The sequence below is a fragment of the Chlorocebus sabaeus genome, chromosome 20, assembly GCF_047675955.1.
Source record: "Chlorocebus sabaeus isolate Y175 chromosome 20, mChlSab1.0.hap1, whole genome shotgun sequence".
Taxonomy (NCBI): domain Eukaryota; kingdom Metazoa; phylum Chordata; class Mammalia; order Primates; family Cercopithecidae; genus Chlorocebus; species Chlorocebus sabaeus.
Genome location: NC_132923.1, coordinates 61,497,918 through 61,513,297, shown reverse-complemented (window position 1 = coordinate 61,513,297; position 15,380 = coordinate 61,497,918). Strand labels below are relative to the sequence as shown.

Genomic DNA, 15,380 nt, shown 5'->3' with positions numbered 1-15,380 from the left:
ACTATTGAAAGTAGCTTTGTTCATTTCTTTGCTTATATAATTGATGTCCTATCTAGAATATCAGGTCTATGAGAAGCCAGAAGCTTGTCTGTTTTGTTCATCAGTGTGTCTTCTGGGCTGAGAAAAGTCCCTAGTATATAATGCATATTTGCTGAATGCCTAAATAAACTGTCATCTTGGCCTCAAAATTAAGGATGGACTCAATCCTGGAAAAGACAGTTCTGGCAGGACAGAGTTGGTTAGAAGGAAAGCAAGACATCATTTAAAAGACTATTTCGGTAACTCAGTTGAGATTATTAAAGCCTCGACTCAGGCAGTTGTAGGGAAAGCAGAGTTCTAAGAGGTAAAAAGAAGACAAAATCTGCAAGGTTTTAGGACTATTTTATATTCAGGGTAGAAGCAAGAATCTAGCACTATTGTGTTTAACAACTAGTTTGACTGTAGTTACATTCACCAAGGGAGGAAACACCATGAGAAGGAGCAGGAAGGGTATAAAGGGCAAAGGACCTCATGAGTTCAGGCTTTAAAATGTTGAGTTTAGGATACCTATGGCATATCCAGGTAGAACTATCAAGTAGAAAGTCAGAAAAATAAATACACTTATGAGGCTTTTTGAAATACTGATATATTTATTTTAACTAAAACACCTGTATAAGGGGGAAATCTTGAAAGAACATTAAAGTCTAATGGAAAATTCTCTCTTCTGAAAAATACCCTCTGATCATCCCTGGAGTGAATTGTGGACACTCTTTCTTGGCGCTCCAAGAGTAGTCTGTGCACTTATAATACCGTGTTGTAGTTAATTGCTTGCTTGGCTGACTCTTCAGTTAAGCCATGAGCTCCACTATGAACAGCTGTACATAGCAGACCTGTGACTAACAGTTTTGATCATGTCACACCACTCCCCCAATACTAATTTCTCCAATGAGTTGCCACTGCCTAAGAATCAGCTCCAAATGCTTTAGCATGGTATTCAAAGCCCTACATAATTTTGTCTTAACATATCTGCCTAAACAGTCTCTGAGTTCTCTAAACCCTTGAATAAACTCTGCTGAGCCAAACCAGTTATGTACATTTCTGCAGGGTCTGAATATTGATTTTGTCATGCCCTAGAATTACTCCAACTCAGGGGTGATGACTGGCACTAAAAAAGCTCACAAGAGACTGATGTCTAAAATCAGAATGCCAATGAAATAATTTACATTGAGAAATTTAATTGCTGAGCCGAACTGATGTTCATGTTGCCCTGACCAGTTCATTCCTCCCGGTAGGCAAACTAAATGAAAAACCTAATTATCAAAAGATTGCTTGATGAGTGTGGAGTCAGAACAAGGGGAATTACATGAATAGAATGCTTGATGGCATCCATCTCTGCTAGCCTGTGGTCAAGAGAGCAGGATCCTTACATAGGATCCTTGTATCAATTTGGCTTAGGTGCCCTAATCTGGAGAGTTCTTGGATGGACAGAGTTGTTTGATCATCATTTGTACTTCTCTTTAGATATGATAGTAGATTGAATAAATTTATCATCAAGACTTGCTGGACTAGAAGCCTTACAGGTCTCATTATGGTAACTATCTACGTCTCTACTTTAATTACATGTTAATTTCTAGTTTAACCCTTAGAAAGCAGTGCTATTTTCCAAATTCCTAAGTTTGGAAAAGTGCTTTCCACAAATTAGTAGTCTTCCTTTCTCTGTGACCCTGCCCAGGAATCAGCGCCTCTGACCTCAGCCTCTGAGTGCCCTTCCTCCCCTGTTGCTGTGAACTACACATTTGGTGCACAGTCCACGCTACTTGTGCTTGCTCTTTAGCTTATCATATGCATGTGGGATCTTGTCATCTGGTGTGTAATTTTCCTTGGAGGACAGAGATGTGGATTCAATATTTGTGTGAGTAATTAATAATGAGGTCTAGCTTTTCATTTTTTCTTAGTATACCACTGGTTATGGCACCTATTCCTTGGATGACATTCTGTTTGTAAAAGGTATGGTTATTATTATTACTATTATTATTGAGACAGAGTCTTTCTCTGTTGCCCAGACTGGAGTGCAGTGGCACGATCTCAACTCACTGCAACCTCTGCCTCCTGGGTTCAAGAGATTCTCCTGCCTCAGTCTCCTGAATAGGTGGGATTACAGGCACGCACCACCACACCCAGCTAATTTTGGTATTTTTAGTGGAGACGGGGTTTCACCATGTTGGCCAGGCTGGTTTCAAACTCCCGGCCTCAACTGATGTGCCAGCCTTGGCCTCCCAAAGTGCTGGGATTATAGGCATGAGCCACCATGCCCGGCCAGCATATGATTATTTCTTTCATAGCTATGCTTGAAAATATCAGCATTCTTTAAAATTGCATCCTTTTTTTCAGGATAGTTGTTCTATTTAAAATAAAATGAAACAAACTCCATCTCTAAAACCCGAGATGATAATATGTGGCCTTTATTACAGGATGCCAACTGTAGCAATTTGGACTTTATTTTCCTAGACTTGGATCACAGGCCAAGTAAATGGTCATAACAGTTTAATGACTTTGCCCTAACATAAAAAGAGAGATAAACAGAATAGGCTGAACTTTTTGTATGAGGGACCTGTAAATCTTTGACCTCCCTTGACACAGCGTACTTAGATCCACATCATATGCAGTGTCATGCCCCCTGTAGACACTTTATACAAACTAATTGACTTGAGAAATAATATGAGGTGTATTCCATGATACCTAGTAATGCAAATAGCTCAGAGAACTCTGCTACTACTTTCCTGTTAGCAGAGTATCTTGTTTAGGAATATGAACCCAATATCACACCAATGGCATCTGAAAATGGTAGAGGGTTCTGATAGCATCTTAGCAAGAACTTTAAATAAAGATTTAGAAGTCGTAAAGTTTAAACCCGTAAGTGAAGCCTCACTTACACATGCTGACTATTTTGTCTCAAGTGTGATAATGCTATAGCCGTTACTCAGTCTCCTTTGAAGTTCATCCTTGTATTTATCCCTGGATTCTATGTCACACTGCTTCCTTCCCATTCTTGTTTTCTTTCCTTCACTCCTTAAATAAATGTGTATAGTACCCCTAACTCTATCAGAAGAATTACACTAGTCAGTAATAACACAAAGATGGGATGTTCTTATCCTCAAAAATAAGTGGGCTTATCAGCAGGCTTCCTACAGGCAGTACAGGAAGAGAAACAGTGGATTACATGGTTCTTACCTAACAGAAGAAAGCATACCAATTCTCCATTAAATAAAATTTAGTTAGGTCTACATTATGAGATGAATTTCTCATGTAGCATCTTATCAGAAAGCTTTTATTTCTTAGTTTTCTACGCGTATTCATTTCCAATGTCTAATGCCAAGGGTAATTCTGAATACCTTTTTAACTAATCATTTTTTGATTCTGTTGAATATCAGGGAGAAATCTTGGGGCCTGAATATCTACTTTGTGAAAAGGGCCTGGGGAAACACCATAAACTACCCAAATCATCTTTCCTTGGTTATTGGACAATAGCTCTCATACACCCAGTTCTTGGTAGATGGGAACAAATGAGACACTGAGTTCACCTCTCCTATGCATGACCATTAACCCTTCATCTTTTCTCAAAGCAAATACAGTTGTGTGGTGACTAGGCACAAAATACTGCCCTTGTGAACTGAGAGAAGAAAACAGAACATAGTAGACTGACAAGTAGAGAATGCTGTAAGAGTCTGTCTGATTATCCAATAACATTTTGGATTTTTCAGGAGAGCTGCATGATGTAAGCACAGGTGTTGTTAAAGCCAGTCCTGCTGCTAAAGGCAATATGGAGAGCTGGGGGCTTCTTGCTTGCTCCTGAAGCACCCCGATTATTTCCCCAGTAAGGACAGTATAGAACCCTGCTGCTGGAAACAGTTACAAATGAGCCAACTACGTCTTCCTGTAGTTATGCCCCCGTGGTTTTACAACGCTTTCCTCTGTTCTTGGATTGAAGGCAGAGGAAGGTCTGCCCACAGAATGACCAGTTCACCTTTGAAGGTTTTTGTGGTACCGGAGGCATCACAAAAGGCCCCAGGTAAAAATAAATTACTTTCCTCACAGTGATGATCACAGTCATTTAGACTTTACCTGAACTACCCGGTTCCATCATTAAATTCTACATAATGGAAGACAGGAGATCTCACCTCTTTTGCTACACCTAAAACCAGCCAGGCCTAATTCTGCTTTCTTATCTATGGCCTAAAAACCTGTAATCTGTATTTCCTCTTTCTAAATGTGTCAGCCTATTTATTATAATTATTATTACTGCTGAATCTGATTTATACCTAAAGTTTCCTTGAAGTCAATAGGCTACATTTGATGCTTACAAATAAGTTATTGTAAAATGGATGTAATGATAGTAAAAGTAGCCACCACACTGAATGAGGCTGTTTGTATACTAGACAACAAAATGTATTCATGGTGTTACCATGGAGAGAATGGAGAGATTTTGGACTCATTTTAAAGAAGGCACCCTTATTCTAAGTATGCCTTTAAATGAGTAACCTGAAACAAATGACTTGTTTTTTTTTTTTTTTTTTTTTTTTTCCCACAAAATTAGAACAAACTGAATATACATCTTTTTAAAGCTGGGCTATTACAGGGACATAACAGTAAATGCTAATGTACATACTGATGGTTGACACGTGCAAATGAGCATGCTGATCGCTAGTTCACATCACGGTTCATTATGACATACAACTGCCAGAAATCAAAGTTAAGCAAAAAACAGCCACCAACTGCGTAGTCTTCCCTCCATATGTAGCCATTTTACCAAACAATCCCCTTTGTGATTAGCAAAAAGCTTGCAAATAGAGGCTAAAATAAATAATAAGAGGACTATGAATTACTGGCTAATTTAAAAATGGCACAGAACCTTGGAGAGGGGAGGAAGCACCAGCTGAGATGAGCACATATTTCCCTAGAGCATTTTAAACTATCCTAAAATGCACACGATGCACTGGTGAATGACTGCCTCTGAGAAAGCACCCTGATCTTGGAAGCTGAGCTGCACAAATACTTGGCATAGAACTCTGCATGGCATGGCAACTCTGCATTTGCATTGGTAAGTCCCAGAGTAAACAGGTGCATAAAACAACCGCTTGAATGAGTTTGCTTCTCTACAAAGTGGTTAAATCTCATAAAGCATTTTTTTCGCTTCTCTTTTTGAAAAGTACAAACACTTAGTTTAATAATGTAAGGCAGTTCATTTGCTAACGGGAGAAGATACTCATGACTCATGGAAAGATTTATTCTCTGTACTTTCCCTGTGTAAATAAGGTGACATTTAGGCAGAAATAAGTCATTGTCCCCTCACAGTAGACATAATTCTCCACTGATTGGAAAATAGTACCTCCCCCATCTCCCAAAGCTTTCTGTGTATGTTTAAAAAAAGCATATTCCCCCCAAAATAATTGCTTACCTGTTGGAAACAGGCCCCTTGAAATCTGGGTCATATGTCCTTGGATCACCTGCATTTAAAACAAAGACCTTTTAAGCATATAAGCCAGCAAATAAATTAATATAAAATATTAATAAACAAATATCTACATATTGGTTAATCCACTGCTCACTGCAGTGATGAATTCATACTTTGGTTTGATGAAACATAAGTATGTCTTGGTTACAGTTGTCAATTCTTTCTCCTCTCTCCAGCTTAGAAGGAGGACTGGGAAGAGTGGTTAAGGAGCATATTCCATACACCTGGTGAATGTATCCTCCCACCATACTGTTCCATACACCTGGAGAATGTATCCTCCCACCATACTGAGCACCAACATTAAAGATTGTATCCAGGATAGCAAAACTTGAAGGCTTTATGGTCTGCAAAACAATTTTACCATCTTCCATCACCAAGTGTTGCTGAGGACTTGTGAGGTACACAGTTCAGTATGAGATGCCTCCTTATCCCAGCTCTCTCATTCCTCTCAGTAGATTAGGCCTTTCTTTGAGAAGTTCAAATACTAGTTACTGTCTGTCTCTATCATGTTGGCTGTATGGTACATAAAAATTAATGTTCTGTTATAGAAACATTTTTATTGCAGTTTTTTCAATCTACTGGCAGACTTCATGCCATCTGGGAAGGTGCCCTTGTCACTCTGCTGCATTATGATTGTGATATATTACCCTTTTCTTTAAACAGTAAAAGTACACATGGAATGGCTTTTTTCTCCCTGCATGTACTGTGTGGGCAGACCCAGTAACAAGTTATGTAAAGTCGTTCCTGGCCAAAGGTGTGCACTTTGCAGTCCCCAAACTCTTGACTCTTCTCCTACAACCTAAGCACTCCCACCTGTTCCTCTAGGGATTTGTCCCTGTAAAAAGGTCTGGTCCTGAATAAAAGATAAAATTTTCCTGTTTGAGACAGTTGATATGTACTTCAGTACCAAGTTCTCTAGCACACTGTCTGATTCACTGCTTTGGACAGCTTATCTGACTCTGCTTCACTGCAACAGATAGTATTAAAAGTGTTTAAGTCTACTTTATCTGAGCACTGACCATCCCTCTGTCCCCCAATCCACAGGAGTGGGTCTTTAGTTGTGACATTTCTTCTTTGTGCCTGTTTTCTGGCCATGGCCAACTGGATCTGGTTTAGATATTGGATCCAAGCTGGGCCAGTCAGATTCTCAGTCCCACGAATTTAGAATTAGAATGGACAATGAGTTATTCTCAGTGGAAGACGAACTGCAAAATATAAACCTCGAAAATAAGAGAAGCAGAGAAATCTGACTTTCAGAAAGAAATTCTTGAAGTAAATGTTCAAAGAGAAACAGATGATGGTCCTAACAGCCTTTATCTTGTGGTCTAGTTCTTACCTGAAGCTCAGAGTTGAGTTTCATGAGACACCTTATAGTCTTAAACTGTGTTCCCTTTTCTCACTTTTAACTAGTTCAGATTGTTTATATGTAACAAAAGAGCCAAAGAGTCCTATTAACAATTTGCTCTCTCAGCTTACATTTTAACAATTCATTTTAACAACATTTTTTGGATCCTTGCCATGAACACGTGGTGTGAGGATATGAAGAGGAATTTTTCAGACTAAGTCTGCCTTTATGAATCTCATACTTGAATAAGAAATATAAACTCATGTCTTTATAGCAGCATGATTTATAATCCTTTGGGTATATACCCAGTAATGGGATGGCTGGGTCATATGGTACATCTAGTTCTAGATCCTTGAGGAATCGCCATACTGTTTTCCATAATGGTGGAACTAGTTTACAATCCCACCAACAGTGTAAAAGTGTTCCTATTTCTCCACATCCTCTCCAGCACCTGTTGTTTCCTGACTTTTTAATGATCGCCATTCTAACTGGTGTGAGATGGTATTTCATTGTGGTTTTGATTTGCATTTCTCTGATGGCCAGTGATGATGAGCATTTTTTCATGTGTCTGTTGGCTGTATGAATGTCTTCTTTTGAGAACTGTCTGTTCATATCCTTTGCCCACTTTTTGATGGTGTTGTTTGTTTTTTTCTTGTAAATTTGTTTGAGTTCTTTGTAGGTTCTGGATATTAGCCCTTTGTCAGAGGAGTAGATTGCAAAAATGTTCTCCCATTCTGTAGGTTGCCTGTTCACTCTGATGGTAGTTTCTTTTGCTGTGCAGAAGTTCTTTAGTTTAATTAGATCCCATTTGTTAATTTTGGCTTTTGCTGCCATTGCTTTTGGTGTTTTAGACATGAAGTCTTTGCCCATGCCTATGTACTGAATGGTACTACCTAGGTTTTCCTGTAGGGTTTTTATGGTGTTAGGTCTAACATTTAAGTCTCTAATCCATCTTGAATTAATTTTCATATAAGGAGTAAGGAAAGGATCTGGTTTCAGCTTTCTACTTATGGCTAGCCAATTTTCCCAGCACCATTTATTAAATAGGGAATCCTTTTCCCATTTCTTGTTTCTCTCAGGTTTGTCAAAGATCAGATGGCTGTAGATGTGTGGTATTATTTCTGAGGACTCTGTTCTGTTCCATTGGTCTATATCTCTGTTTTGGTACCAGTACCATGCTGTTTGGGTTACTGTAGCCTTGTAGTATAGTTTGAAGTCAGGTAGCGTGATGCCTCCAGCTTTGTTCTTTTGACTTAGGATTGTCTTGGAGATGACACATGCACACGTATGTTTATTGCAGCACTATTCACAATAGCAAAGACTTGGAATCAACCCAAATGTCCATCAGTGACAGACTGGATTAAGAAAATGTGGCACATATACACCATGGAATACTATGCAGCCATAAAAAAGGATGAGTTTGTGTCCTTTGTAGGGACATGGATGCAGCTGGAAACCATCATTCTTAGCAAACTATCACAAGAACAGAAAACTAAACACCGCATGTTCTCACTCATAGGTGGGAACTGAACAATGAGATCACTTGGACTCGGGAAGGGGAACATCACACACCGGGACCTATCGTGGGGAGGGGGAGGGGGGAGGGATTGCATTGGGAGTTATACCTGATGTAAATGACGAGTTGATGGGTGCTGACGAGTTGATGGGTGCAGCACACCAACATGGCACAAGTATACATCTGTAACAAACCTGCACGTTATGCACATGTACTCTAGAACTTAAAGTATAATAATAAATAAATAAATAAATAAATAAATAAATAAATAAATAAATTAGAAATATAAGCTCAAGAGGGCTGGACATGGGTGGCTCACACCTATAATCCTAGCACTTTGAAAAGCCAAGGCTGGTGGACTGCTTGAGGCCAGGAGTTCCAGACCAGTCTGGGCAACATGGCAAAACCTCAAATTAGCTGGGCGTGATGGTGCACACCTATAGTCCTAGTTATTCCAAAGGTTGAGGCATGAGAATTCCTTGAACCCAGGAGGTGGACGTTGCAGTGAGCTGAGATTGTGCCACTGTACCCCAGCTTGGGTGAGAGAGCAAGACAGATGAGAGAAAGAAAGAAAGAGAGAAAGAAAGAAAAGAAAGAGAGAAAGAAAGATAAAGAGAAAAGAAAAAAGGAAGAAAAAAGAAAGAAAAAAAGAAAGAAGGAACGAGAGAGAAAGGAAGGAAGGAAGGAAGGAGAAAAGGAAGGAAAGAAAAGAAACATAAGCTGGAAACATTTCAACACTGTACAGTGAGAGCTGTAATAGAGAATGCTGTGGGGCACAGTGCGGGTCATGAATGAACAGGTTTCACAAGCTCCTAACACTCAACTTTGACTTCATTTTCTGCTCATGCTCTGACCCTGTGCTCTTTGACTTGAATCTTTCACTCTGATTTTGAACATTAATATTTGCATCATTCCTGGTTCTAGATTTCAGTTACCAAATCTGTCTGAATAGCTGAAATAGCTCAAAAACTTTTAGGGGTACAAGATTCCAACAATCCCCCATATCAAATATTCCAATTCCATAGATCTGAGGAATGGGCCTGAGAATCTGTATTTTTAAATGACCCACTAACTGACTCTGATGCACAGGCAGATTTGGGGACCATTAAGCTATCTGATTTTCATCTCAATTGAATAACTACATCCCTGTTTACACACTGTCATTATGTCTAGTTCTACTTAACAGACCAACCTAATGGAGAAAATGAGAAAAGTAGGTCATCATGATGTGTATGAGTTTTGGGAAACACTACCATTAGATGTGAGGAGCCAGTGAAAGAGTTTTAAGAAGAGACACAGACATTCAAGAAAGTCAAAGAATTTCAAGAAAAAGGAAAGATCATAAATTCTATAAAATTTATTCTTATTTGTACCAGGGACTACTCTAAGTGCTTTACACAGAGGTCTGCCATCTTGCACAATTCCACATAGAACACAATGTGAATTGTACTTCTCTGAGCAGTGCAATGCAATAGCCCTAGTGTGTTTATTATGTCATTTAATGTTTCTAAAAATTCATGACATTTCAATGTACTAAAATACGCCATTATTATTATTATTCTATTTTACAAATGAGGAAGTTTGGGTACAGAAGGGTGAGATAATTTTCCCTAGCTCACCCAGCTAACAAGAGGCAGAGGTGGCATTGAAAGGCAGACTGTCCAACTCCAAAGCCTGTGTTGAACCATTTAGCAGTAAGTTGCTCATTGGTCATTTTAAAGTAATTCCACAGATGAGTAAGGAGAAGACAGGTTTAAAGTGGTTAATAACTTCTATTGATTTTGTAATTATTTGCTGTTTACATTAAAGGTATGCAAAACCAGCTTAAAAGTATTTAGGCTGGCTTCCAATTTTCCTGTGATTTGTACCTCACCAAGAGAGAAAGTGGATTGCAGTGTAAATGAAATGCCATTGTCGAATCTGCCAGAAAAGCTGACACTTTCTGATCGTAAATCCTGGCTGCTTCATATTTCAGTTGAAAATACACTAAAACCACAGTCAGATGATAAGATTGAGCTGATTCTGTATAGTAATGACAGCTGGAAAGTGATTACTTCACCCTGCCCCCATGTGCCGGAAGAATTTGTATTGTCATGCAAATTTTTTATATCCTGCAAATCAATAGAGGGCAGTGCTTTTATGGGGGCCCTCAGTACTCTAATTGAATTTCTGGAATAAATAGATTGAGGGACCAGCGAAATGAAAAGAGCCACAGTGGCTCGCTGTCATGTGGCTTAGCTCCTTGAATGCAATTCATATTTCTCACTTAAAGAAAAAAAACCCTAAAATTATGTAATATTTTATAAGTTTCTTATGTCATTTGACTTTCTGATCACCAAATTTATTGTCTTACAACAGTAAATTTAGAATCATTGGAAAACATTTATAAAAGACAGCTATACATTTGTTGTTGTGGTTAACAGTTGGTATTGCAACCATACAATGCAATTTCTGAACCAGAAATAATTCATGAAGATTAAGGAAAATAGTTCAGGTAATTAATTCAATTCATAGGTGCAGATTTCACATGGCTCCATTGAAAGCAAATGGCAAAATAAAGCAGCCAGTCATGCTTAGAAAGTCTCTTTTCTTTAAAAGTAATCTGTTTCTCAAAGAAAATGACAATATAACTACCATTGATAAGCTCTAAAAAGTAAAAATCCAAAACATTTGATTTTATTCCTGCAGGAATATTCTCCTTCTGAGAACCTAATATTAATTCAGAGAGCAAAAAAGTAATAAGGTGGGATGAATACATGTTCTAGAATTTAAAAGAGACCTACTATGAGTAAGCAGGTCAGATAACTTTCCAGTGAACATGGAAAAATAGAGCAGTACAAAATTAAGACTTTAATATACAACAATAGCCAGCAGAGAATTGTGAATATTTATGTACATGTTTTATTTTATTTTTAAAATATGCTTTATAGTATGTCTATAAAAGAGGGCCTGTCATTTCATTCAAAGAAAGGGTTCTGTTTTCCTCTAAGTCTCACCAAATAATAAGGAATCATGTTCTTTGCCATTTCTTACAGGATGATATTTCCACTTCTTAGCCCAACACACATGGCTTTTTATGATATGGCTCATCTCACCAGCCTTATTTCTTATAATGCCCCTCTTTGAACTTGATCTTATGCAATTCTGTACTATTTATAGTTCCCCCCTTTTCATATTCTGTTCCCTCTGAGTAATGTGACTTTCTCTTCCTTATTCCCTTGGTGATGGCTAAAGGAGGCCTACACTTCCCCTCACCAACTTGCTACTGATTCTCAAGAAGGACAAGAACAAAAACATTCCTTTGTCTGATGAGTAGATTGCAAAAATCTTCTCCCATTCTGTAGGTTGCCTGTTCACTCTGATGGTAGTTTCTTTTGCTGTGCAGAAGTTCTTTAGTTTAATTAGATCCCATTTGCCAATTTTGGCTTTTGTTGTCGTTGCTTTTGGTGTTTTAGACATGAAGTCCTTGCCTATGCCTATGTCCTGAATGGTACTACCTAGGTTTTCCTGTAGGGTTTTTATGGTATTAGGTCTAACATTTAAGTCTCTAATCCATCTTGAATTAATTTTCATATAAGGAGTAAGGAAAGGATCTGGTTTCAGCTTTCTACTTATGGCTAGCCAATTTTCCCAGCACTATTTATTAAATAGGGAATCCTTTCCCCATTTCTTGTTTTTCTAAGATTTGTCAAAGATCAGATGGCTGTAGATGTGTGGTATTATTTCTGAGGACTCTGTTCTGTTCCATTGGTCTATATATCTGTTTTGGTACCAGTACCATGCTGTTTTGGTTACTGTAGCCTTGTAGTATAGTTTGAAGTCAGGTAGCGTGATGCCTCCAGCTTTGTTCTTTTGACTTAGGATTGTCTTGGAGATGTGGGCTCTTTTTTGGTTCCATATGAACTTTAAAGCAGTTTTTTCCAATTCTGTGAAGAAACTCATTGGTAGCTTGATGGGGATGGCATTGAGTCTATAAATTACCTTGGACAGTATGGCCATTTTCACAATATTGATTCTTCCTATCCATGAGCATGGTATGTTCTTCCATTTGTTTGTGTCCTTTTTTATTTCACTGAGCAGTGGTTTGTAGTTCTCCTTGAAGAGGTCCTTTACATCCCTTGTAAGATGGATTCCTAGGTATTTTATTCTCTTTGAAGCAATTGTGAATAGAATTTCATTCATGATTTGGCTCTCTGTTTGTCTGTTACTGGTGTATAAAGAACTCAAACAAATTTACAAGAAAAAAACAAACAACACCATCAAAAAGTGGATAAAGGATATGAACAGACATTTCTCAAACGAGGACATTCATACAGCCAACAGACACATGAAAAAATGCTCATCATCACTGGCCATCAGAGAAATGCAAATCAAAACCACAATGAGATACCATCTCACACCAGTTAGAATGGCGATCATTAAAAAGTCAGGAAACAACAGGTGCTGGAGAGGATGTGGAGAAATAGGAACACTTTTACACTGTTGGTGGGACTGTAAACTAGTTCAACCATTATGGAAAACAGTATGGCGATTCCTCAAGGATCTAGAACTAGAAGTACCATATGACCCAGCCATTCCATTACTGGGTATATACCCAAAAGATTATAAATCATGCTGCTATAAAGACACATGCACACATATGTTTATTGCAGCACTATTCACAATAGCAAAGACTTGGAATCAACCCAAATGTCCATCAGTGACAGACTGGATTTAGAAAATGTGGCACATTTACACCATGGAATACTATGCAGCCATAAAAAAGGATGAGTTTGTGTCCTTTGTAGGGACATGGATGCAGCTGGAAACCATCATTCTCAGCAAACTATCGCAAGAACAGAAAACCAAACACCGCATGTTCTCACTCATAGGTGGGAACTGAACAATGAGAACACTTGGACTCGGGAAGGGGAACATCACACACCGGGGCCTATCACGGGGAGGTGGGAGTGGGGAGGGATGATTGCATTGGGAGTTATACCTGATGTAAATGACGAGCTGATGGGTGCTGACAAGTTGATGGGTGCAGCACACCAACATGGCACAAGTACACATATGTAACAAACCTGCACGTTATGCACATGTACCCTAGAACTTAAAGTATAAAAAAAAAAAAAAAAAAAAAAAAATTCTACTGGCCACCGTGCCAAAGTGGGCCAAAGTTAATTCTACCCACTTTGACAGGAGATCAATCCTGAGAACTTTCAAGGAATTCCATTCCAAAGCAGCTAATTCCGTTAATCTCTGAGACACAGTAATTCCATTTGCATTTTTGTGCTTACGACACTGTATTACAGGTTATCTGTTTACATGTTGTGGTAGATAGAATAATGACCTCCCAAAGATGTTCACATTCTAATCCCTGGACCCTGTAAATACGTTACCTAATATAAGGAAAGGGAGTTTGCAGATGTGAATAAATTAAGGACTATGAGATGGTGAGATTAGCCTGGATTATCTGGGTGAGCCCTGCGTGATCACAAGAGTGCTTATATAGGGAAGAGGGAAGCAGATGGGTCAAAGAAGGAAGGATGACAACAGAAACAAGGTTGGAATGATGCAATGCTAGAAAAACTCAACTGGCCATTTCTGGCTTTAAAGATGTAAGAGAGTCATGAGCCAAGGAATACAGAAGCTTCTAGAACCTGGGAAAAGTAAGAAAATGGATTTCCCCTGGATATCCTGCTAATGCCTTGATTTTAGCTCATTGATATGTATTTTGGACTTCTAACCTCTAGAAATGTAAGATAATAAATTTGCGTTTTTCTAAGCCACAAGTTTGTGGTAATTCATTACCACAGCAATAGGAAGCTAATACATATGACTATTTATCCTACTGGATTACTACATAGAAATGAGATCTTGGTTATTTCTCTGTTCCTGTTACCTACATTAGTGCCTGTTGTACACATTGCAGGCATTCAATATTTACAAAATAAGTTTTAAAAGAATGTCAATGTAATTTTGATATCCTGTATAATTAATTTAGATTATGAAAATACAACTAGAGGATCAATCTTGTCAGTCACCAGCAAATCACTTTAGATAAATTTCAACTTAGATTAAAGGAAGTTAATAGATTCCTAGAAGTGCACTGATGTGAAAAATTACTCCCCTTATCACCAACATGAATTCAGTATCTGATTGTAATGTTAAGGCAAGTAGAAGCTAACAAAGGAAATAAGGGAGAAAGTATCCCACACTGGTGAATAAAAATTGGGTATCAAATTAACTGGTATAAAATGTTATTTCTACCATCTATAAGCAGTATGATCGTGGGAGAATTACTTTTTGCTCCTCTAACCTTCCATTTTGTCATCCATAAAATGATAGATAGCGGAAGGGAAAAAAGTTTGTAAACAATTTCTGTCTTTGGAGGAGACCAACTAACATGGGAAACAGTAAAATGTAAATTATCCACATAACAAAAGTGATCAGTGTAGAATCAGTACAAACCAACTTGTTGAATTGACACATTGGCTACAAATAATACCAATAATTCTAGAAGGATTTCAGTGACTAAGCTGGGTGTGATAGTTATGGAATAACTTTTAGAAGGAGAGAAATTTTAACCATACTTAGAGGAAAGAATGTATCATGTGTGAAAGCTAGACAACAGCACATGCTGAGCTGTAACAAAGACCTATGCCTGGGGGACAAGACATGACAGCAGTTAGAGGAATTAAGCACATTATCAGGAGTTGGAGGAGGACTTACACTGTCCCCAAAGTCTTCTGAATAAGGGACCTAATTGTTATGTGTTTATATATAATATATATATTATGTTTTTATATATACAATATATTATATATAATATAAAAATATATATTATATATAAAAATATATTATATATAAAATATATATTATATAAATTATATATATATTATATATTCCAAAAGGATTGTAAGCTCCCTTCTCTCTCTCTTTCTCTCTTTCTCTCTCTCCCCCCTCCTTTTTCTCTCTCTCTCTAAGCACTAAAAATTTTAGATATAGGAAATAAGAAAGTTAAGGCAGATGAATCAATGAGG

At 38.0% G+C, this 15,380-nt stretch overlaps 1 protein-coding gene across 11 annotated transcripts in view; it reads right to left on the bottom strand.

Annotated features, from left to right (window-relative positions):
• The window catches only part of SLC44A5 (solute carrier family 44 member 5), a 550,857-nt gene that overhangs the window by 141,079 nt on the left and 394,398 nt on the right, over window positions 1–15,380 (bottom strand). For all 11 annotated transcript variants that reach the window (XM_038001850.2, XM_073007201.1, XM_038001855.2 and 8 more), the window contains one exon: window positions 5,435–5,483. Coding sequence is in view for 7 of the 11 variants with exons in the window: in XM_007978267.3 (XP_007976458.2) it covers window positions 5,435–5,483 (49 nt within the window). In the remaining 4 variants the exon portion in view is untranslated. The remainder of the gene's footprint in view (window positions 1–5,434; window positions 5,484–15,380) is intronic.